At 35.2% G+C, this 26,150-nt stretch overlaps 1 protein-coding gene across 4 annotated transcripts in view; it reads left to right on the plus strand.

The window, feature by feature from the left end:
* CNTN1 (contactin 1) overlaps positions 1-26,150 on the plus strand; it is a 362,253-nt gene that overhangs the window by 313,481 nt on the left and 22,622 nt on the right. For all 4 annotated transcript variants that reach the window (XM_060657917.3, XM_060657918.3, XM_060657916.3 and 1 more), the window contains 3 exons: positions 926-1,112; positions 3,599-3,711; positions 4,508-4,664. In XM_060657917.3, coding sequence (XP_060513900.1) covers positions 926-1,112; positions 3,599-3,711; positions 4,508-4,664 — 457 coding nt within the window. The remainder of the gene's footprint in view (positions 1-925; positions 1,113-3,598; positions 3,712-4,507; positions 4,665-26,150) is intronic.

The raw sequence follows: 26,150 nt of genomic DNA on the forward strand, positions 1-26,150 counted from the left end.
GAAGAGTGTCATTGGTACATTGGTTGGTACAAGTAATCATTTTTTTTAACTAATGTTTATTTTTGAGAGAGAGAGAGAGAGAGACAAAGTGTGAGTGGGAGAGGGGCAGAGAGAGAGGGAGACACAGAATCTGAATCAGGCTCCAGGCTCTGAGTTGTCAGCACAGAGCTTGGGCGGGGGGGGGGAGCTTGAACTCATGAACCCTGAGATCATGACCTGAACCGAATTTAGACGCTTAACGGACTGAGCCACCCAGGTGCCCCACAAGTAATCATTTCTAATCACAACATGGATAACATTTTTAAAAATAAATTGATTTTCATAATAAATAATTTCCTCAACTAATTAAACTCTTAAGCCCATTTCTTTGATAGCTGGCAAAAATATAGCTTCAAAGGGAATAATTTTTCATACATATTTCTAAAATGAAATAGCAGAAACTTATTACACTCGCATGTTCTAGGCCATATAATAACTTTTTATAAAACAAAGTTGTATTTCCTGTCAAACTGTTTTAGCAATGACCCATGACACATTTGATATTATACAAACAGAAATAAAACAGTAAATAAATGATAAAAATTATTGTGGAAATACGTCCAAACAGAAACCAGTGTTATATTTTGAAGGTAAATCATATGAAGAGGTTTTTGGTTTCTTCTTCTTCATCTTTTGTTGTTGTTGTTGTTGTTGTTGTTAGAGTGATACTAATTCAGGCCATGAGGTGAGCCCTTGATTTCTTTGACATCTTTAATAGATCTATGTTATGTGCCTTGCCATATTCTAAGACCAATAGAAGTATAAGTAGCATTAAGTAACATTTGAGTATATGACACTCAGCCAACATCATAGGTGTCAGAGCCAAGTGAAAAGAATTTTCACCACTGAATCATGACAACATCGTCCTCAATTTGAATGTTTGCAGATTCGGTATTGGGCTGCCCATGACAAAGAAGCAGCTGCACACAGAGTTCAAGTCACCAGCCAAGAGTACTCGGCCAGGCTGGAGAACCTTCTGCCCGACACCCAGTACTTTGTGGAAGTCAGGGCCTGCAATAGCGCAGGGTGTGGGCCTCCCAGTGACATGATTGAGACCTTCACCAAGAAAGCACGTGAGTCAACATTTGCATTTAGATTCATCAAAAACTACCAATCCATTCGGTCATGATGCAAGTTACATTTGAGAGAAATTTACTACCTAGCAGTCCTTAGCACATTCCATTTTAAATTTTATCTTTTACAGCCATCCAAGGTTTAAGACAAAAACAAACAAAAAATCATTGTTAGTTATTGTAGGTGATGAAAACATGTGGAGGATGACTTCACCCATTTAATGTTCCACTACAGAAATAATATTACAGAACCTCCATTTGTAAATTTTGTATCACTAGATAATCAATTTGTATTCTCTGTTACTATTTTTAACATTGTTTTTATAGAACTGCATAAATAGCATATAGCATGAGAAAATTAAAATTGTTTCTTTTCTATACTTTTTTTATATAAACCTTCATCACTGCATAGTGCAAATGTGAGGTAAATGTTGTAGCATTATGTTTCATCTCTTATTACCATATGTTCTTGTTGTTTATACAACAAGACAGCCCATCCTGCTTAAGTCTTCTAATCGTTCTCAGCTCTCTGGGTTCACTTTGATATCTCCTTCTTGAACCCACGTTGAATATATAGAAGAATAGAATTTATATTCAAGATTCTAGAGAGATTTGCAAGAATTTAAAGACATGAATACTACTGGTGTTTGGAAATTTATAAAATTCACTTGGGGAAAGGTAACTGAACATGGTGATAGGATACCAGACTTTGGTATCAGCCATGGGCTTCAGATATGTATTTTCCACTTACTGAATGTGTGCCAGTAGACAAATTACCTCCCACCTTTAAGCCTTAGTATTCTAATTTGTAAGAGCAGCATCCATTCCTTTGTTCTTTTTTTCCATTTATTCATCAGAAGTATGCTATGTGTCTACTATCTCTGTTCTAGCCATTGAGAATACAGAGGGATCAAACCAGACCCAGAGCCTCTTCTTAGAAGATTTACAACCTAATGGAAGGACATGAAAACAAAACAAAACAAAACAAAGAACTGACAAATCAATATGAATGATAATATCAGATGACAGGGCAATAAAATGAATAAACATAATAAAATAGAAAGTGACATGGATGGAAATGAATTCCAATTGAGTGGTCAAGAAAAGCTTCTTTGATAAGATGCCATTTGAGTCATATATATATATATATATATATATATATATATATATATATATATATGAATCGTAAGAAGGACCCACTATGACAACTGGCAGGGAGGGGACTATTTCAGGTAGAGAAAGTAATTAGGGTAAAGCCTAAGGGTGGGAATAGTTCGGTATGCCATAAGTGTAGAAAGGCCAGTTGGGCAAGGATGTAGGCTGGAAGTGAGAAGGAGGAAGTGTGCTGGTGTTGAAATATGAAGAGTCTTGTAGTTGTAGGTCCTGCTAGGGATTAGAGTTTTTTCTAAGTCTGTTGAGAGCCATTGGGAAATTTTAAGGCAGAGAGGGATAGTTAACTTATGCTTGAAAAAAATCATTCTGGCTTCTGGATGGACAATGGGTGGTGGTGGAGTAGGGGTAAAAACAAAAGAACCAATTAGGGGACGGTTTTAGATGTCAAGGAGAGAAATGATGATGGCCAGAACTAAGTGACAATGGATATAAAGAGAAGTGGAAAATTTTCTACAGAAAGAGTTGACAACTTGGTGCTGATTTGGATGTTGGCATGGATCGAATGGAAGACTGAGTACTGTACTTTTGATTCAGAAACTGAGGATTCAGTTGTATCATTTGCCAAAGATGGGAAAGACCCATAGAGACGCAGATTTGGGAGAACATGGCAAATGTTCCATCTTGATTACATTTGAGAAGTCTTGTATACATTCTAATACAGGCAATTGGACACATATGTCTAGAGGCCAAGAGAAAGCATACACCTGAAATAAAATTTTGACTTCTTAAAGCCATACACCCAGATATATAATTTAGGAAAGATTCATAGATCAGAGAAGGGTGCTCAGGATCAAGTCCTAGGTCATGCCAACATCTATAAATTAGGCAGAGGACAGGAGCTGGCACAGGATGGTTAATGAGAAGGAGCATCCGGAGAGGTAGAAGGACACCTGGATGTTAAGAGATCATGAATTTAAGAAAAGAATGAGATTCAGAAAAGGGTTAGAAGGTCAATTCTGTAGAATGCTACAAAGATATTAAGTCTGAAAAGAGTAAAACATAACATTATTTGGCCAACTGGAGATAATTGATGGCTTTAAAAGCAGCAGTTACAAAAGCCTGGTGGAGAAAGAAACCCAAGTAAAGAACAAGGAGAAGAGAATAAAAGATAGTTATATTACCTACCTCACAGGGTCAAGGGTACATTAAATGAACCCATGGATATAAAGTGCTTAGTATAGTGCCTGTTATGTAGTAAGCACTCATCAAAATTAGCTGTTGTTGTCACATCATTATCATCACTGACTCAAGGCAGTTTGCAGAACTCAGGTTGGATATGGTGTCTGTCACTTGCATATTATTACTTTCCACAGCTCCGAGCCAGCCCCCAAGGATCATCAGTTCCATAAGATCTGGTTCACGCTATATAATCACCTGGGATCATGTGGTAGCACTATCAAATGAATCTACAGTGACAGGATATAAGGTATGTAAAAGATTACTGGGTTTTCCCCCACACAGGCTTTATTCCTATAAAGAGTGATTGATGTTTGGACTTGACTGATGTTTATTTCACCAAAACCCTTTCAGCTTTCTTATTCTAGCTTTATAGCGGAATCAGATGACATCGTACTGTGATAAATTTTGAAATGAGAAAAGATCTTCAGTGAATTCTATGAAAATTCTATGTCAAGTGAGCAAGATAGGTACAATAACTGCTTTAAAGAATAGAGTTGTTAAAGTAATCAGTGCATAAATCCATTTTTGTTTGGCAATGATTAAGATAGCGTTGCCTGGCACACAGTAAACTTGGGTATATTGAGTTGCATACCATAAATGAACCAAAAAAAGATTATTTCCATATATTCTATCACACTTTTTTTATTGGATACCAGACTTTGGGAATAATATTAAAAAATTTAATTCTGAGCAATGTTTTAAGACTACTTCAAAATGTTCAAAGAGCCCTCATTTTTATACCTATTCCATAAAACACACACACACACACACACACACACACACACATTTTTGCCTCTATGTTAGGTCAGAAAAAAAAAGTCAGATGCTTAAGGCATTTTCTCTTGGATCACCCTAAAATAATAGGTGAAATCAATTTCTGTGAATTAAAAATAACATAATTTTTTTTCTAGCTAGTATTAAACAGCTTCCTGGGATTTTTTTTTATTAGTAAAAGTCTAAGCATTTTTATTTTGGTTTTAGTGTTTTGGCATTGGCTCATTATTACCACTTTATTAAATATACATATTTTGGGACTTTTTCAGGTTCTCTATAGACCCGATGGCCAGCATGATGGCAAGCTGTATTCAACTCATAAACACTCCATAGAAGTTCCAATCCCCAGGGATGGAGAGTATGTTGTAGAGGTTCGTGCACACAGTGATGGAGGAGATGGAGTAGTGTCTCAAGTCAAAATTTCAGGTAAGCCAGTCATTTAAGACATTTCCATTAATTACTTGTATATTTGTAGGCCATATGGATTCTCAAGAGTAAAGGTAGGATTGGTATGCACACCAGTATCAGTGTTTTCCTAAGGAAATCTGAATTGTCAAGGATGTCCTGAAACTTGGCATTTCTTCCCTTATAAGTCACAAAAGTAACTTTGCAACATACTGCATACTTTTTGATTACTATCTGGGTGACAAAGCATAATTCAAGTACCATAATGCAGGTATGGTAATAGCATTGTGTGGTAACAGATGGTAGCCACACTTACGGTGAGCCTAGCATTACATCTAGACTTGTTGCATCACTATGTTGTACACCTGTAACATTGTATGTCAACTATAGTTCAATGGAAAGAAATACCACAGTGCATTAAAATTTTACGTAATAATGGACCATTAAATACTAACATCCGAACTTTTATCAAAAAATTCACGGGGTGCCTGGGTGGCTCAGTCAGTTGAGCCTGCGACTTTGGCTCAGGTCATGATCTCATAGCTCATGAGTTCGAGCCCTGCGTCGGGCTATGTGCTGGCAGCTCAGAGCCTGGAGCCTGTTTCAGATTCTGTGTCTCCCTCTCTCTCTGACCCTCCCCGGTTCATGTTCTGTCTGTCTCTGTCTCAAAAATAAATAAACATTAAAAAAAAATAAAAAATAAAGAAATTCACTGGACTACTATTAATACTTTTCTAACTCCTTTTTCTTTGTCCTATGTATATTAGTATAGTAATAAAATAGAAAGACACTAACTAGATGGGAGCTCCTTCCTTTACTATCTCTCTCTGTGTCTCAGCGTATGTGTCCTTATTCTGCAAACTGTATTTCTCACAGCACTGGGTAATCCAAAATAAATACTTGAGGCAGTGACTTCATCTCTTGTGTGGACTTGTAGAACACTATTATTTAAATTTTGATACTTTTTTCTCATCCTGCATGCTGTAGATTAATTATAATGAATTAAATGATGTTAATTTGAGAGCTTTATGAGTCTCTGAAACACTGCAAGATGCTAAATTAAAGACAGGGATCACTGATTTAGAAAAAAATGATAATTTATAGCTAAATAGATTAATGTATTTGGTGAATAGTGCCATTCTAGAATTTTCTCATTTAAGTTTGGATTTATTTGCAAATTGTTTAAATAGGTTTTCTCATGCATTTAACTTATGTTGATTTTTTTTTTAGTTTAGACATTATTATAGTGTGTCTTTAGAAAATTTGTAAATTGCCAAAATTTGAAAAGAAAAAATAGTCATATTCCAAACACTCTAAATTAGCTACAATTAGTGTTCAGTATGTGTGTATGTGTATGTGTATATATATATATTTATATATTTATATTTTATATAAATTATATAATTATTATATATTATATATAATATATTTACAATATATAATATCTTATAAATTATATATTATTTATATATTTATATTTATTTGTATTTACATTTATATATAATTTTGCATTTTTGCTTCTGTTGAATGTATAATGGTATATCCTACTTTTATGAATCATGTTACACAAACAGTCCCCATGTCATTCAAAATGTTTTAAATTTCACTTAAAATTATACACAATATTCTCTCAAATGTATAAGATGTATCTATCCATTTTGGTTTCCACTATAATAAATAATTCTATTTTGAATACATTTTTATAAATTAATCTTTCTGCGGGTTAAATTGAAATAATTTAATAAAGTATTTTACTTTTATGTTGCCAAATTAAAATATATTTATTTAGTTTCCTGTTGTCATTGTATATGAGTGCATTTCCCATTGCATTGCCCCAACATTAGTTTTCCTTTTAGTCATTACTAATGATAGGAGAAGATGGCATGTTTTTATTTTTAAAACATTTTCTAATTTCTGAACTTTGCTAGCACACACTTTGAGTGGTTTCACACTCAGCAGGGCTGTTCCACAAAGGAAATCAGAGGGAAATGAGCACTTTATTTTGAGGGTAGTAAAGTGCAAAAGAACCCTGTAAATCGATTTGAAAACCAACCTTCCTTGTTAAGAAGCCTGCCATACCCCACTGCTGCTCTCTTTATTTCCTTACCCTTCATTTTTCATCGCTGATGTGAAGCAAAACCCAGCTTCTGGGGTTGAAACTACAGAAGTTTGTAGCTGGAGATGCCGTAGCAGTGACAGTAGCCTCAGCATAGTGATAACTAGTGATGTGCAGGTAGATGTTAAACAGCAGACTGTCTTAGGGTGAGGAGAAGCCCTGGCTTTTATACTTTGCTAATTTCTGTGGTGTAAATATTTCTGTCATGTCTGATTTCAAACTTCCCACATGACATCACTAAATGTGGAGCTACGATGAAATGCTGAGCAGCACACCATTATGCATATGTGGTGGTAGCCACCACACAGATGCAGAGGAATAACCTCAAGAGCATTGATGATATTAAAATGCAGTAAAATAGGGGCACGTGGGTAGCTCAGTCGGTTAAGCATCCAACTTGAGTTTTGGCTCAGGTCATGATCTCACGGTTTGTGGGTTTGAGCCCCACATTGGGCTCTGTGCACAAAGCCTGCTTAAGATTCTCTCTCTCTCTCTCTCTCTCTCTCTCTCTCTCTCTCTCTCTCTTTCTCTCTCTTTCTCTCTCTCTCTCTCTCTCAAAACAAACTGAAAAAATTTTTTTGTAATGCCAGAACAGGGGCGCCTGGGTGACTCAGTCCGTTCAGCGTCTGACTTCAGCTCAGGTCATGATCTCAGAGTCAGTGAGTTTGATCCCCGTGTCGGGCTCTGTACTGACACTCAGAGCCTGTACCCCGCTTCAGATCATGTCTCCCTCTCTCTCTGCTCCCTCCCCTCCATTTGTGTTCTGTCTCTCTCAAAAATAAATAAACATTCAAAGACTATTATTAAAAATGCAGTGAGGAATTAGGAAGTGATGAGTTTTGAGAATTTACTACCTTGTTTTAAACTTCCTCATTTACTTAAGAAATTTAAATAATTTCAATTTTAATAACAGTATTTTTAACCACTTGCTCATCAGTTTTCTAAACAATTAACAATGGGTTCTTGGGAGGTGGCAGAGACCCCATGCTGCCCACCACGGGCACACTCTGACACTAGTGTGAACAGCCCGCGTACAGAAGGCACAGAGCAAGCTATTTTTAGAAACCTCAAGTGAATAATTTCCTTTTTCTGCCAACTAACGGGCAATGTTCTTATTAAGGCAGAATTTCTATTATTTATTTCTTATTCTAGCCATGACTCTATGAAGAAACTCCACAACTAACATTAGGAAATGTCAGAAGTTTGGTGGGTCGTCCCATTCTAAAATTTTCTTCTTTAAGTTAGATTCATTTGCAAATTGTTTACCTTATTTGAAATGAAAGAAGCATGTGAATGCAAATGAAAATTTTAGGCTTTCTTGTGAATGTAAAAGACTCCTCATACTTTCCTTTGTTTCTGTTCTCATGACTAAAATATGATGTCAGGAATAGAGTACATTGCTATGTTTTAATGTTTATATAAGCATTATGCTATTCATGTATTCATTCATTTATTTATTCATTCAAGAAATATACATGAAATGCCTACATTATGTCCAGGCATAGTTCATATATATATATATTTTTTTTTTTTTTCTAATGTTTATTTTTGAGAGAGAGAGAGAGAGAGAGAGTGAGAGTGTGAGCGAGGTCAGGGCAGAGCAAGAGGGGACAGTGGATCTATCAACACAGAGCCTGATGTGGGGCTTGAACTCATGAACCATGAGATCATGACCTGAGTCACAGTCAGATACTCAACCAACTGAACCACCAGGTGCCCCCACAGTTCATATATTTAAAATGTGCTACTATATATGTATATATATATATATATATATATATATATATATATATATATATAATATATATACTATATACTATATATATGTATATATATATACATATATAGTATATATATATTATATACATTATATATAATATATACTATATATATTATATACATATAGATACATATAGATACATATACATACATATATACATATATATTATATACATATATATACATATACGTGTATATTATATACATATACATATATATGTATATATATACATATATATACATATATATGTATATATATATACATATATATTATATACAATATATTATGTACATATATTATATATGTATATATATATCTCATATCTTATATATATATACATATATATCTCATATCCCTCCTCTTCCACATCACTATCACCCCTTGATGGCCCTACTGTGATTTTAACAATTTTCTTGGCTTCCAGTTTTGGCCTTGTACAGTCCATTCCCTATGCAGCTGCCAGAGGGATCTTTTTATACTTAAATCAAATCATGCAACTCTCCTTTTAAAAAGACTTCCCACAGGATAAAATCTAAATTCCTTACCATGGCCTGTAGTGCTTTATAATAATCTGGCCAAACTCTCTTATCTCGATTAAGTGATTTCATCTTTGTTCCATGACCTTCTTTCTCTTCGTGAACATACATTCAATGTTATCCTTACTTTGAAACATCTGTACTTGTTCCTGCTGCTGCCTGAATTCTCTGAATCTTGGCATGGCAGGTTCATTTTTGTCATTTTTGTTTCTGCTCGGATGTCACCTCCTCAGAGGAGACTTGTATGACCACCAATTTAAGATAGCCCCCTACTCTTCTTCTATATCTTATCACATCACTCTTTTATTTTATTAATAATATTTATAACTACTCAAAATTACTTCATGTATTAATTTATGCTGTTTATCATCTATCTCCATCCTTACTTGAATGTAAATCTCCATGGGAACAAGCTCTTATCTGACTTCTTCAACCTTTGAATCCCCAGTACTTCGGGGACACATCTGGCACAAAACAGGGTTTTAACAAATAACTGCTAAATGAAGTTACTATTTCTGCGTAGAGTAAAATTTAGTTATAAGAATAACTTGGATAACTTAAATTATGATTTATATTTCCAGAATGTTGATACACTTCTCTCCCTTAGGCACATGGTTTGTATTATGCCATGTGCTAATTCACAGTTTGGTTCTTACAAAGCTTAAGACTTCATATGAGAGATAGTCTAGAAAATTTATTTGACATGGTAACTTGCATCTCTGCTTCTCTCTGACCTGAGCACTGGTACTGCTGTCTTAATACATTATTCCCCATTAGATGTTTACAGTTCACATCTAGGCAAATGTAATACCACAAATGTTTCATCACGAATGTACTATCTCTAAGAAATTCTCTATTGTCTCTTAAGAATCTTTTGTTTTTGTACATCATTAGTAGTTAAATTAAGAATGTGCTAATAGTTACAAAATACTTTGAATGTAAATTTTAATAAGCTAGTTTGGCTTGTTACATATTCACTATAAATTTTAGAATATAGATTATCAAGGATCTGTGGCCATAAATAAATATCCACAGAGAAGTACGTATTTCCTTATTTATGTGTGAATGTGCATATTTTGAGCTTTTATTTTTCTTTTTAGTTTTAGTAAAAGATACCTTAGTCAAATCAAAGAAGACTTTTAAGGGCATTTTAGAGGCCAGACTTCTTCCTAAGGGCAATCCATAATCATTTGAAAGCTTCAAGGAGGTAGGAATAACAGGATCAGTTGTTTATACTTGAAAAATCACTTTGGTGGTTGTGGAAAATGTATATAGTAGAGAAGAAAGATTTAAGGAGTAGAATTATAAGGTTATCATTATAGAATGATTAGAAGATGATAATGGTCTGTCCTGGAAAGAGGGCAGTGGTCAGTCAGGTCTAGGGTAGGTTCTAAAAGAACAAGACATCTTTTCCATTTGATTTAAAGTTGCTGTATATTCATCTTGTTGATTTTGTATCTCCTAATAAATCTGTAGTTTATTCTGATGTTGCCATAGATGATGCAAACTCAAAATTTAACCTACTACTTTTGGCAACTCCTAAGTTACTAAGTTAAACTATATAACCAAAGCCACTGACTTAAACACTGATGAAAAACGCATTTTGTTTTCTCACTTTGTCCTTATCTTTCCACTAGCAGCAGAGGAAGGGCCAGGAAACTGTTCTCTAGATACAATCTTTAGATGTTAACTCTGTTACTCACATGCCGCCTTCTCTACTACCTAAGTTATTAGTACATTGTAAAAGGAACAAGAAGGTAGTTGGGATGTTTAGATTTAATTCATACATTACGAAATTAAAATGTTATATTGATTTCATCACTTTTTCAGTGTAAGCATTTCAAAAGCCAAAATTATTTTGAGCATCTAATCTTGTACAGTAGTCCATATAACAGGAGGAGAGGGTAGTATACATGATGGGCTTAGAATTACTGTATCTTGCCTTCTTTAATGATAGGCTACTATATAATTTAGTGACCCCCCCCCCCAAATCTGTAATGTTGTAAATGTCCTGTATTATTTGGGACAAATAGATTGCCATGAATAAATTATATACTAAGATGAGAAATTGGAATGGTATGTCATATGAGAGTTGAATGCCATTCTTATAAGTTCATCATCATAACTTTAAAAGCTTGTATTTGTGATTATGGCATAATCAAATATTATTATTTAGGAAAGGCTATCTCTCCAACTATTTTGAAGTAGCCAAATAGTTTGTCTTCCTTTGCTAAGTTCTGTGTGGGATCAATTTGAGAGTTCAAGTGGACCAATCCAGCCTTTGTATTTCTAGGCTGACAAACAGCTTACATTTTAAATTACCTTGGAGTGCCTGGGTGACTCAGTAGGTTGAGCATCCAATTTTGGTTCAGGTCATGATCTCATGGTTCGTGGGTTTGAGCCCCTCATTGGGCTCTGTGGTTACAGCTCAGAGCCTGGACCCTGCTTCAGATTCTGTCTCCCTCTCTCTCTGCCCCTCCCCCACTCATTCTCTATCTCTCTTTCTCTCTGTCTCAAAAATAAATAAAGCATTAAGAAATTTTTAATTACCTCTAAAGTATAGATTCCTTTCACTAACTTTGAATTATGACTATCCACTTAAAACCTTTTCTGACATCCCAGCTGTACATAACACTCCTACTTTCATAACAATCATGAAATGGAGGGAAAACTATCTGAACAAAATAATATTTTGTGTGTCTCTGCATTTGACTTCAAGATAGCACTTCTGCATCTAAACTAACTCGGGTTTTCCTGGATCTTCTCCAAGGTTTCTTTTAGCTACTAGTAAGTTAACACAAGAGTCCAAATATATTATTTTCTTCATTTATTTAGACTTAGAAATAATTTAGTTGGGAAACTCCCCAGTGGAATGCATTATAAGAATAGAAAGAAAAATTAAAAATAATCCTCCAAGATTTACTTACGACCAAAATAATTTTAGTTTATGAAGGATGGTCTTAGTCTATGAGGCTGTACTTTAGTATTAGAATGTGCAAATAATTTTTTCCTTTGATAAATAAAACTTAGTATTAAAACATTACATATTTTCATAATACTTTTGTTCTCCAGAAAATTGATTCATTTAATATACATCTACCATACACCTACAATGTGTCAGGCATTCTACTTTGTTATTGGTTACAATAATTAACAAGCCCTCCTGAAGCTTGCATTCTAGAGGTTATCAGGAGAATAAAGGACTAACACCAAAAATAAAATCCATTTTTATGTAGGTTTAAGGATTTATAAGAAAAAAATCAGTGGCTAATTTAGAGAATAAAGGAAGTAGAACTGGTTTGAATAGGATGATCAGGTCAAGCCCTAACTAGGTGATGTCTGGTATGAAATTTAAAGGAAAGGAACTAGCCATACCACAAAAGTAGGAATGAGAGTCACAGGCGCAGGGAGTGCAGGAAAGAGCCCGCCATGTTCAAGAAGCTGAAAGGAGGCCAGGGTGACTGGTGAGTAGCAGTGGGGGTTGTGCTGGAGACAGCATAGGGGAAAACACCGTGAAAGGCCTGGCCTTGACTGCATCTCAGACTCATTTCAGACCATTTTTTCGCTTATTCCAACTCCCATCGCCCCATCCTTGAAGCCTTCCATCAGGAGTCCGCACTTTATTCTGGGGGGAATATCAGCGTGTTTTCAGAGATGAGTGATGCAACCTGATCAAAGACCATTTTTGTTGTAGTGTAGACAGTATATTGATGTGGAGCAAAGGGGAGTTGGTAAAGAAGAGAGCAAGTCTGAAAGCCCATCAGCGTAGGTAGATTCCCTTCCAGAATCATTTTATAAGATAACAAGTCTGTTACTCCTCTGAGATGCAAAGCAAACTACAAGACCTTTTCTAGGACAAATGATTAAAGAATGTGTACGGAGACATTATATATGCTTCAGAGGGAGAAAATTTACACTTTAGAAGGTTTTCTGTACGAATTATCAAAATATGTGAAATTTAGTGATAAAAAAGATAAGAATAGCAAAAAAGATTCATAAAGTTGCTGGAGGGAAATGTCTACATCATCTTGTTTGACTCTTTTCCAAGCATTGGAATTCTCTGCAGGACATTCATGGCTTTTTCTCTCTCAACCTCAGTTCAAACACTATCTGTGATGGGGAGCCAGTTCACCCATTTTACAAGCAGCCCTTAGACTTATCAATAACCTTAATCAATAGATTATGGATCTCTGATCAATCCTATAGTAGTTGAACTAGTTTCTGATAAAATCTACCTCATAGGATCAACCCATAGCTTTCTATGAAGTTCTTTCTTTTCTGTCTTCTTTCAGTGAAAGAGGTTTCATCTTTGAGGAAAGATGAAACATCTCTGGATATTTTAATCAGGTATTGAATTAGATTCTTAAACAGAAAATAAAACCTTTTATAAGAGTTGTTAGAATGTCTGCTGGCTTTAAGAAAAATAAGAAATTGCAGTGGAAAGGAGCCCCTGTTGGTGGTCCATCTGCCTGCAGCTCCCAAGTGAGGGAACCACAGGAGAAGCTGTGAGGGCACTGGCACCACTGGAACCTTGGGCACCATCGAGGCCCAGAGCCCTGCCCACTGCTGCAAAAGCAGCAGGGGCTTCTGCTTTTCTGGGCCCTTCCACATCCCACCCCTTCTCTGTGCCTCTCATTGGCAAGAGCATCTAGGAATGTAGTTCTCACGTTTTTATCCCAGGGATAGGCAGAAGGACATAATGACCACCAGAAATGCTGCTGCAAATCCAAGAAAAAATGTAGCACACTTTCTCCAAAACTAAGTAGCTTTGCATGATAACCATCAAAACTGACAAGAAAGGGGCACCTGGGTGGCTCCGTCGGTTAAGCTTCCGACTTTGGCTCAGGTCATGATCTCACGGTCCGTGAGTTCGAGCCCCGCATCGGGCTCTGTGCTGACTGCTCAGAGCCTGGAGCCTGTTTCAGATTCTGTGTCTCCCTCTCTCTCTGCCCCTCCCCTGTTCATGCTCTGTCTCTCACTGTCTCAAAAATAAACGTTAAAAAAAAAATTAAAAAAAAAAAAACTGACAAGAAAAACCCAGCCAAACCTGGCTTTTTAGGATATGTTAAATGAAATTAGAGAAAAGAAGTAAAATTGCTCTTAACTTATAAATTGATTTCATGATATAGAAATCCGTATTAGAAACACTATTAAAAATATAGGGCGAGAAAACCCGTAGCTATCGGGGCTGCATTATAAATATATCTAAAAGGGAGACTTACCTAAGATATAGAAAATAATGATTAATATCACTTGATCACCAACAATCACAGATAACAATGTGGCAACTATATTTAGTTATTCTGTATATTGTCTTTTTAATTTTTTTTGATGTTTGTTTCTGAGACAGAGAGAGACAGAGCATGAGTGGGGGAGGGGCAGAGAGAGAGGGAGACACAGAATCTGAAGCTGGCTCTAGGCTCTGAGCTGTCAGTACAGAGCCCAACGTGGGGCTCGAACTCACAGACCGCGAGATCATGACGTGAGCCAAAGTTGGACGCTCAACCAACTGAGCCACCCAGGCGCCCCTCTGTATTTTCTTTTACAGTGTTATAATAACATCATAATGGACAACATTGTATATAAATCTTTTTTTCAAAATTTCTTATTTTTTAGAAAAGATTCTCCAAGTAGAATACTGGATTAGAAGGCAGAACCTTTCAAACACTTGGCAAATATTTGATAATTGCCAAATTGCTATCTAAACAGTAATGCCTATATTTTATCATTAAACAATTTTTACTAGCATTTCAGTATTCAAAAATTCTTGGTTAATTGGGCAAAAATATCTCATAATTTTTATTATTTTTAATTACTATTGAGGTGAATAATATGTTTAATAGCTACTTATATTTTTATTTCTAAGTTCTGTTTATGTTTTTTTCTCTGTTTAACATTAATAATTTTCCTTAAAATTTTATGCTCATTTTGTAAAGCAATGTAATTAGCATTTTCATACCCTATTTGTAGCAAATATTTTTTCAAGTTTGCATTTCAAAGTCATTAATGTTAGATCAATATGGTTCATTTATGTGCAAAATAATGAATTCTCATCTTAAAAACCTTCAAATATTTAGTGCATACAAACAAGCTATAGAATAATAGATATGATTTAAGTCCACTTCTATAAAATCCAAAAGCAGAAAATAATGAAGCAATGTTTAAAGAGGTATGTAAGTGACATGTAAAACTTTCCCCCAAAAGAGAAAAATGCTTAACACAAAATTCAGTACCATGTTGCCTTGTGAGGGGGCAGAGGGCAATCAGGAAGGGGCTTATAGGATGGTGACAATGTTATTTCTTTGCCTGGCTGTTAAGTATGCAAGTACTCTGTTGTTGTTGTTGTTGTTTTTGTTAAATTATATTTTTAAAAGTACTAATTTACATAATTTATTTCAAAGTTGTAGAAGTTAAAAGAGGATTGACAAAGTTGACGAATAAGAAAGTTTATTGAATCTGACATTTTAGAGGTGTCTATTACCTTGCTAGAGCTACCATAACAAAGTTCCACAGACTGAGTGGTTTAAACAATAGTTCACTTTCTCACAGCTCTGAAGGCTGGAAGTCTGAGGTCAAAATGTCAGCAGGGTTGGCTTCCTTGGATTATAGACAGCTGTCTTCCCCCTATCTTCATGGGGTCTTCCCTCTGTATGTTTGTGTCCTGAGTTTTTCTTCTTATAAGAAAACCAGTCATATTGGATTAGAGCTGACCCTAATGACCTTATTTTAACTTAATTACCTCTTTAAAGACTATCTCTGAATACAGTCACATTCTGAGGTACTGAGGGTTAGGGCCTCAACATGGGAATTTGAAGGGACAAAATTCATCCCATAACAAAGTTACTGGTAATTTCTGGTAATTTCAAGAGAAAATCTTCCATAAAATACTGTGGGTGAAGGTCTTATTTCTTTCTCTAAGCCAACCTCCCAGAGCTTACATTCTAAAGAGAGGAGGCAAGATCAATCAGTCAACATATAACAACAGATAGTGATAATACCTGAAGAAGAAAGTAAACCAGAAGAAGGTAGGTAAAGAGTGATGGAAGATAGCTAGGACCTACATTTTCAATGAGTGGGAGGAACAGCTTGATCTGATGAGATAACACTGGAAAAGAGAACCATATGAGGTGAGGGAAAGGTCCATGTGGTTATCTGGAGGAAAAGTATTCCTATTCGAACAATATAAAGCCTTATTCTAGGAGTGCCTTTGGCTGTTCAAGGAACAGCAAGGAGACCAGTGTTACTGGGACTGAGCAAGGTGTGGGGAGAGTAGACACAATTATGGTGGAGAAGTAGTTGGAACCTGAATCATAACAAGGTTTACAGGTCCTGGTTAAAGACTGGATTTTACTCTAAATGTGATGAGAAGCCATTGAAGCATTTTAAGATGGGAAATGGCATGATCAGATGTATATTTTACAAGTCTTATTTTATCTGTTCTTTGGAAGGAAGTAGAAATCTCATAAATGGTGGACCAGAAATCACTGTGAATCTCTAGAAACAGGGAGAGTGGTTACAAACCAAAAGGTGACAGTCTAAGCTAGAGATGAAATTAGCTTTGACTAGTGTGGTCATAGTAGAAGTGAGAAGTACAGTCAGGATTTATTTGGAAGAAGACCCAACAATATGTTCTGATGATTTGATAAGGGATGTGAAAGAGGATTTGGCATGACTCTAAGAATTTAGATTAGGCAACAGAATCATCTACTGAAATGGCCAACAGAATCATCTACTAAAAATAGATGACTGGAGAAAAGGAGGAAGAGCTCAAATTTTGATGTGCTAGTTCATGCTATGTCCATCAGTCATCCAGATGGAGATAGATTTAAAAAAAAAAAAAAAAAAAGGAAAAGAATCATCTAGCAAAACTGAGAGACCAGCTGAGGTCAAATAACAAATTTGTCAGAGAACCAAGTGGCATAATTATATAACTATCTGCAATTCATACCAGCCTGGATACAGAGAAAGCAGATGGTTGTTGACATCACCCAAAGTTGGCAACTTGCATGGTTAATGTAGTAGGAGATAAGGGAAACAAGGATTCATTGCTTTTAGTTGAATAATTTAAGTAGCTGAGCAGAGAGATTGTATCTATTAAAATATTTTCAGCTGTCTATAACAAACCCTCAACTCTAAATTGCTTAAGAAATAGGTTGCTATTAGGCCTTAGTGAAATCAGTGTCTCAAAAATGTAATGAAGGCCATTCCCTCCCAGCATCTTACATCTCCACCAGAGGGGTCTCAGAACCGGGTGTATTTAAGGCTGATTCTCTCTGTGGTTATAGTATGGCTGTAGCAAAGCTAGGAATTAGTGCACGCAGACTCTATAATGTCCAAGGAAGAAGGGGTATGTCTCTGTCAAAGCTCCATCTTAAATGAAGGACCTTTACCAGAGACTCTCTGAAAATCTTTTCCATATTGTCTCAAATTGGTTTTACTAAACTAGTAAAATGGCATTTCCACGAATGCTCAAAGTGATCAAGATTTAATTCAGATGGGGATGGTGAAAATTTCTTCAAGGAGTGAACATCTGAGCAAAAACTGGAGAGTATATTGGCAAGGAAACAGAAAAAGATTTCTACTTAATATTAAAAGTTAGATAACAAGATGAATAATGAGGTAAATAACTAAAATAAATGAGGATATAGAAAAATGAAGAAGGGAAAACTGGGTCAAAGAGCAGCTTCATAAAAGTGCAACAGAAGGACAAAAAGTTATAGGAAAGATACAAAGTTAGTTTCAAAAATAGACAATTTAGGCAGGATTATTTTTACTGAGATAATAAGGAATGGTAATCACATGTGAATTTTTAGATTAAAACAAGGATTAATAATGTTGAACAAGTTACCAAGGATTATGTCCATAAACTGAGAGAAGTCCGATCTAAAGTCAGTAACTGTTAAAGAATATTTGGATGGGTAAACAGAAATGTTCAAGGAAGAGTTTAAGTAATTACTGCTGTAGGAAAATTGTAACTATTTTTGCTTTGTTTTATAGTTTAGATTATATATTCTGCAATACTCAAACCTATGAGACAATCCCTTCCCCTCAAAGACTGCATTTGGTGATGTTTTCTAAATTTAAAAAGTTGAACTAGGAGGTTAGAATCTGAAAAGAACATTGCTAATGGAACCTAGCATGGTTAGGGACTCCTACATAAAGTAAGTGTTCTCAAAAAAGGAGTTGTAAATTAAAGGAATTTATCAGTTTTGAAGAATGTAATTACACAGAAGAAGTTTCAGAAAATGAAGCAGTTGTACTAAGGGAGATATCTTCATTCAAAGATGAACTTTTCTGAATTTGGGGTATCAGCAAAATTCCAGTTTTATTAAATAGTTCTCTATTTTCATCTTGTTTTCATAATCCCAAACTCTGTGGAATATAAAGTTCCAACAAATTTTTTGTGTCAATACATTGATCATGAGAAAATGAATAATCTTTTGCAATGGCATGTCTTATATGTATAATTTTAATTATTAGTAAGCTCAATTTTGCACATTTATGAATGTTGGTACATTAGTGGCATAAAAATTACAGTAAGATTCTCTATTCTCTATACAGAAATGGAGTGAAAATATTCTATAATCCTAAGGAAGAAATATTAGGATATATGTACACCCCCTCAAATCATAGGATGTTGCTTTATATTTTCTCCTTAAATAAGAGCAACAAATAAGTGAATTAAAATAATTATGTTATCTTTGACATATACATCAACCATCAAAACACCATTTCAAAATTAATTTCCTTTGAAACATTATAGGCTATGTTGAAATTTGTAACCCTTTCAGGAAAATATAAAGATAATTATCTGTGCTGAGAAAGAGAGTTGACTTTAAATTTTCACTCTGTAGTTTTGATATTTGCCCACAGTAACACAAATTTTAAAACTACTTAGAAAAGAAAATGAGTTTGTCATTGTTAAAACTGAATCCCTGGAAATTTCTCACAAATAGAACTGGAAACCTTTAATGCTATAATAAGAAGGAATATGAAACACTTAAACTGGAAAGTGATATATCAACATATTAAAATGGTCCATTTAATACTACTTTAGGGACCAGCTTTAGTGATTTATGAAAGGAATGTTTGGGTCTCAAAGTCCTTCCCAAAGTTAGGTAAGGCTAGAAGTCAGCCCCCTCAGTAGATTATTCACAGTATGAAAGCAATTCAGTGAAGCAAAAGACATTCCAGAGGCACTTTTTACAGACACCTTCTGCAAAATGAGCCAGACCAAGAGGAAATAAATCGTTTAGAACATATTACAAAAGTATGTATTTCTCCCGCCAGTTGTCTTTCTTCAGTAACCTACAGCTTCAGGCCCTGCAAATTAACACCCTTGGTCACATGGCCATTAGAAGCTGGAAGAGTGAAGGATGTTGTAGATTACAGAGGAGTAGCTTAAGGAGACTCAATCCACAGGGGCTGCTTCAAAGTAGATGTGCCCAAAAGTTGTGAATTCTTTGGATATGAACATCTGTGTGGATGATCCTTCCAATGCCCTGGACTTTCAATTCCTCTTTCTTGATGATCTTGTCTTCCTGCCCTGCCTCAGTAACCTGCTTCTGATCACAATGGAGACAGGGGTTCACAGACCTAAATGTGAACTAGAACATGAGTGGTCCCCATGGGCTGCCTTGGTGGATCAGTAGGTTGAGCGTCCAACTTTAGCTCAGGTCATGACCTCATGGTTCGTGGGTTTGAGCATTGCATTGGGCTCACTACTGTCAGCATAGAACCTACTTCAAATCCTCTGTCTACCTCTTACTCTGTCCTTCCCCTGCTCCCTCTCTCTCTGTCAAAAATAATACATAAAACATTGAAAAAAAACAAAAACAAAAAGATGAGTGGTCATTGAAAATTTAATGAGAAAAAATGACATGGTAACTTTCACTAATTGCTAAGTCAAATGTATTATTCCTTGAATATGAATTGAAGTAACAAATTACTGTCACCAATAACAATTGCAGATATTCTCATATAATATTTCAGCTGTTGCAGTATTACTGCTTCAAAAATATGGCATTTATTAGACCTAACTTTTGTTCTTATTATTTGATGTGCACATAAAATTTTATTGTGCTAATAAACATATATTTGCTTTCTTGATATTTCTATAAATGTATCTCAATATAATTGTTTTTTCCTTTAATTCTAGATATTATATTTAATGTATGTGAAAGCATTATTTGCAGCATTCCATGGCCTGTAATTAAAACCACTACCTTATCTATAGTTTGCCTCATTCTCCCTTTATGCTCCTCACGTGGCCAAGCCAAACTATGATTAAATACAAATTTCTGTTGTACTATGTGCCTGAATAGCTCCTGCCAAGATCTCCCTGTCCATTCCCATGCCCAAAATTTACCCCCAACACTATCTGCCTGGAGACCCTCAGGTCTAAGCATTCCCATAGGTCTCATTTACTACACTAACCAAAAGTAGCCCAGGAGTCCCTGATTAAGGAGTTCTGGGTGCTCCTTTTATGATTCCATTTCTATCCATACATAACTCTTAAAACCTCTCACTCTGACCTCTGGAATTCATAGTCAGTCATCAGCAAAGTCTCCTGTAGTGTCCATCTCTTCACTGAATATTTCCTTCCCCTTAATTCATCTGAAACCTTGCTCTACCCAATGACATTGCTTCTCCTGCAGTCTGTTCAGACACCGTGGACACTGGGCCTGGTGGCAGGGTAGTTGTCCTTGCTTCTTGTCGCTGCTTCGGTAGTATTCTCCTTTCTTGTCCAAAACACCCTGCTTGGAATCTCATAGCATTTGTTCCTCTCATTCATTTTCCCTTTTTGAAGTTTTTTTTTTTTTTTTTTTTTTTTACCAATTCCCTGGATCATTTCTATTCATTCCTTGAGGAGTTACAAGCCCAGATCACTGTAAATGTCTCCAAAACTATTTCTGTCATACCTTTTGTTGATTTCAATATGCATATAGATAATCCATACATTACCCTATCCTCTCACTTGAAACACTGCTCATTTATGTTGTCCTTCCTGTGGTTCCATTCCCACCTTATTATTGCTGTTTTTATAATATCAAAGAGTCTAGTCTCTGACCACCACCTATCTTTCCTCTCATCTTTTAGTACTCTGACTTCCAAAATTTTTGACCCACAAGAAACCATAAGCCATTGATCTTATCACTTTTTCTGTTTCTTTCTCAATTTCTTCATATCTACCTTAATTCCCACAGCCACAGATTATAATTACTCCTTTTTATAGAATCCCCACACATATCTTTACTTCTCTTACTTCACATACTCACTTGATATTTCATGGATTAAGTCCAACTGTTCACTTATATCTATGTTTACATTCTCAAAGCTAAAGGTGGCTAAAGAAAAATACCCAACATTAAGACTGGTTACACCACCTTGAATTCATGACAACTCACTTTAAGCGGGACCACAGTCCTGCTGGGCCATTCCACTAGATTTTCCTCATACGTTCATTCTTATCCTCTTCTTGACAACTCTTTTGCACTTCTCCTTCCTTCAGTTTCCAACATATCTTTCCTATCTTCCTCTTTTGTCAATAACTTCTTTTGTTTTTCTGAGAAAATGGAAGAAGTCAGGAGCAGCCAACATCTAACCATGTGCCATACTTTCCCTCCTAATACCCTGAAGGAACTCGGTGTTCTTTCTTACTCAAGGTCCACTCTCCACATATGAGACAGATTCCAACACCTCTTGTTAATGCAAGGGTATTGCTTCAGCCATTCTTTCTTTTCTCTTCTGCATGATAATTTTATTTTTCTCTATTCAATTTTTTTTGCATCAGCCTACAAGCATTTAGCAATAGTTCCCATCTTTAAGGGGGAAAAGGAAAGGAAAGGAAAGGAAAGGAAAGGAAAGGAAAGGAAAGGAAAGGAAACGAAAGGAAAGGAAAGGAAACGAAAGGAAATGAAAGGAAAGGAAGGGAAATGAAAGGAAGAGAAGGGAAGGGAAAAGAGAAAAGAAAAAAAAGAAAAGAAAAGAAAAGAAAAGAAAGCTCTCTCTTTGTAGCTATTGCATGATTCTATGATTTTCTTCAGAGCAAAATGCAACAGATAATTTGTCCATCTTCACAATCTGTAATTCCCCTCTCCAATTCTGTCTTAAATTTGCTTCAATCAGGTTTTCATTCCAACACTGTATCAAAAATCTCTTGTCAAGGTCACCAATGACCTTCATGTTTTTAATCAAGGAGTCAGTCCTTATTTAATCTCTTAGTAGCATCAATACAGTTGATCACTTTCTCCTCCTTGGCTTTCTGGGCACCAGTTTCTCTTGATTTTCCTCCTCCCTCACAAGCTGCTGTTCTCAGTCTCCTTTGCTGGCTCCTGGTCATATTTCCAACTTTTGAACTTAAAATGCCCTAGGACTCAGTACTTCAGTAACTGTATCCCTCTTAGTGTCTAAGTAATCTTATACAGTTCCAAGGATTTAAAGGCTGAAAGCTCTCCATTATAAGTCTCTGATTTATTCAACTCTCTAATCACTAACCACTATTTCTGCTTACATATCTAAAGTAAACTTTCCCCCTGGCCCACTATATTTGCTCTTCCTACATTTTTACCCATCTCAACAAAACATTTCCAATATTCCTTGAAGTCATCTTTGACTTTTTTTCCTCCTTACATACCATATTCATTTCATCAAAAAATCTTATTGGTTTCACCACTAAAATATATCTAGAAACCTCTAGGTTTGCTGCCACCATCATGGTTCAGTGATCATGCTTTATCTTCAGGATTATTGCATTAGACATCTGTGTTCTCTGCTTTGTGCTTAGCTAGCACCATACAATTCATTCTCAACAGAATGACCACAGTGATCATTTTCACATATGTCAGCACTTACCTGTACAAAAACTTGCAATCACTTTCCATCTTACTCAGAATAGGACTAGGTCCCATATTCATTTTTGTATTTTGTCTTATCTGTCTCAACCTTGGCCAGTACCATTATCTCCCCAGCTCATGAAATATAAATCTATTTCTGTGAGATTCTTAATTGGTTTTCTAATACCCTGAAAAATTTGACTCCTCTAATCAAGATGCCTATATTATTCCTATATATTTGTATATATTTGTATTACTTATATGCATTGATTATTTAGAAAAGGTATATTCTATTCTTTATATGTAGAATAGGATTAAGTGTCTATCTTGTATGTGAGTAATAAGTGATGAATAGATTGTTACCTCCTGTTATTATGAATAGTAAATGATACTATGTACTATTATTGTGAATAATAAATGAATACATCAAAATCTGTTTTATTATGCCTTAAACTTTTGCCATCCAATTCCAAACAAAAGCATGATTGGGAGAGATAATACTCCATATCAGTGTTTCTCAACCTTGTTTCATTACTACCTTACTAATAAGCCCTTTTACACATTTTTGCCTAGAAACTGTGCCACCCATGACATTTTAATACCACAGATATTCTGCATATCTCTTCATGTACATTTTGCATCTTTGGAGATGCAAAAACCATTGTACTATCTTAGATCCTTTCAACTCGCAAGATCTAGTTTTCATCTCCATGAGGGCCGTATTGTCCCTATGGAGAATGCATTCTCTCTGGAGTTACCCCCTTCCATCCATTCCCAAGAGATGCAATCATTTTCTGAATTTATCAGTACAAAAGGTCAGTGAGCTGTGTTTTTACGAGACATTTTTTGCACCTTCATAGAATTAATTTTTATCGTATTGTACTTTGGTATTTTGCTATTGGCTTATCCTGAGGAACGTTATAGAAAAAAGAACAAAAGCAAAAAACAATTACATAAAATCTACTACCATATTATTAGATGGTTGTAGAGGATATGTTTTGCTGTACTACACAGTGTCCTTCTTTTAAGGAACGATGGTTAAAAATATTCTTAAGTAGGGATGAATCTAGACAAGTAAATGCCCTGGCCCAGGCTAGTAAATAAATATTTAAATAAGATAATTTAATATTTAACATTAAATAAGTATTCTTGAAATTTTTGTATACTATTTAATGGGAAGGATGAGATCTTATTAGAAGTAGGTTGTGAAATATGACCACTGTTGTCTAAATTCTAGAAAAATCGATCTCCTCAGCACCACTCCCCCTCTCTGACACACACACACACACACACACACACACACACTCAAAAAGGAAAAATACATACAGTTAAATAAATCCATTCTCCTCTGTAGGCAACTAATATATTACTTATTAGAGCATATTTATTAGGAAATCTATGTTCTATGCACATACACTCTAAATAAGTTACAAATATCTTCCTTCAATACAGTACTTTCCATGAAAAGGAAAGGAGGTGAGGGAGGAGGGAGGAGGATTCAGGTGAGGGAGGGGAGATGAAAAACAACCCCTCTGGTAAATAAACTTTCTGGGGTGACTGGGTGGCTCAGTCGGTTGAGCATCCAGCTTTGGCTCAGGTCACAACCTCATGGTTCATGGGTTCAAGCCCCACATCAGGCTCTGGGCTGACAGCTCAGAGCCTGTAGCCTGCTTCAGATTCTGTGTCTCCCTCTCTCTCTGTGCCTCCTCTGCTCCTGATCTGTCTCTCAAAATAAATAAAAACATTAAGAAAAGTTAAAAAAAAAATACTTTCCTAATTTGTTGCATTTCTAGTATTGTGTTAGCATCATGATGGATTGTTATTCCAGGGACCTGCCCAGATGGACTGCCCCTTAACCTCTTATCTCAGGACCAGAAATAGAAAAGCCTTTCTTGAGCACATTACCTTTTTTTGTTTTTATTTGTTTGTTTGTTTATCATTTGGATAATTAACTTAATGACTGATCTATTTCTCTGTGTTGCTTGGCCAAAGCTCAGAGCCATATTTCTGACATACCTATAGCAAAGTATATAGGTCATTGTATATTTTAATTGAAGATATGTGAATGTAAGTAAAGTGCTTTTTAAATAACTACTTAATAAATATTAGTAATATTAGTAGCAGCATTGGTGCATGTTGTTGTTGCTATTTTGATATCATTTTCTCCTAGCTTAGTCTATTTTTTCCTAAATTTATTTTCCTTCTTCTCAATTTCCTTATTTTTCCTTTGTCATAATTTATGTATCTTTGCAAACTATCTTAAAACCTTTTTAGAATTAGGAAGCATATAACTTATAGGTAAATATTTATATTTTATTCTCCAAAAACCCTGGCAAAGCATTTCGACTCAATATTTATTTTCCCAGATTAACTAGCAAAAAAAGTTACCTAAATAAATAGTGATGTGTTAAAATGTCTTAAGAACACAGATCATAAATGTCTAAAGAGCATGTATTGACCCTCAAGAACTAAAAGACACATGTATCAGATTTCTAACATATGCATGATTAAAATATAAGATTGAAATATAAGATAAAAAGAAATTCTTTAAATATAGCAAGTCATAAAGAACGTATTCTAAAATAAAATAAAATCTAGAGAAAATGTTAAAAATGAAAAATTGACACAATTAAAAAGTGCTTATTATTTAGTATGATGATTTTCATGACAACTGGAGAACTGTTATATATGATTCTAAGATTACAAAGAAATTGTAATTCAAGGAGAAACCTGAAACACAAGGCAAACCAGCTTAATAGAGAAAGATTGGAAGTAGGGAAAATGGTGCTACCATATATGAAATATATAGCCATCATAATTCTTACATATATTCTTCCAAATACCTCAACTAATGTAGTAACATTATATATTCCGAGGTTTTGGAGAGAGCTTTGGTTTTTATAAATGGAAGGACATTCTTTCTTTTTATATAGTCATTAAGTGCTGCCTAAACCTCCAAACATATAAATATACTGACATGGGTACCTGATACCCAACATGAATTTGATATAGAGAATAAAGTCCTACACAGATAAAAATGTATTTAGTTTCTGTCTCTTTTGTTCTCCCTGAATATATTTTTCTGCTAATAACACAGAGCTGGTCTTTTAGAGGATTGCTCATTTCTGGAAAACTGGTTATTTTGTGATTTTGTTAATTACTTTGCCTTTTGTAAGGGTGATTTTGATGGCTGAACACATCTTTTTGCAGCTCCCTGAAGCCATATATTATTTTTTGTGT

The sequence above is a fragment of the Panthera onca genome, chromosome B4 (genome assembly GCF_046562875.1).
Source record: "Panthera onca isolate mPanOnc1 chromosome B4, mPanOnc1 haplotype 2, whole genome shotgun sequence".
Taxonomy (NCBI): domain Eukaryota; kingdom Metazoa; phylum Chordata; class Mammalia; order Carnivora; family Felidae; genus Panthera; species Panthera onca.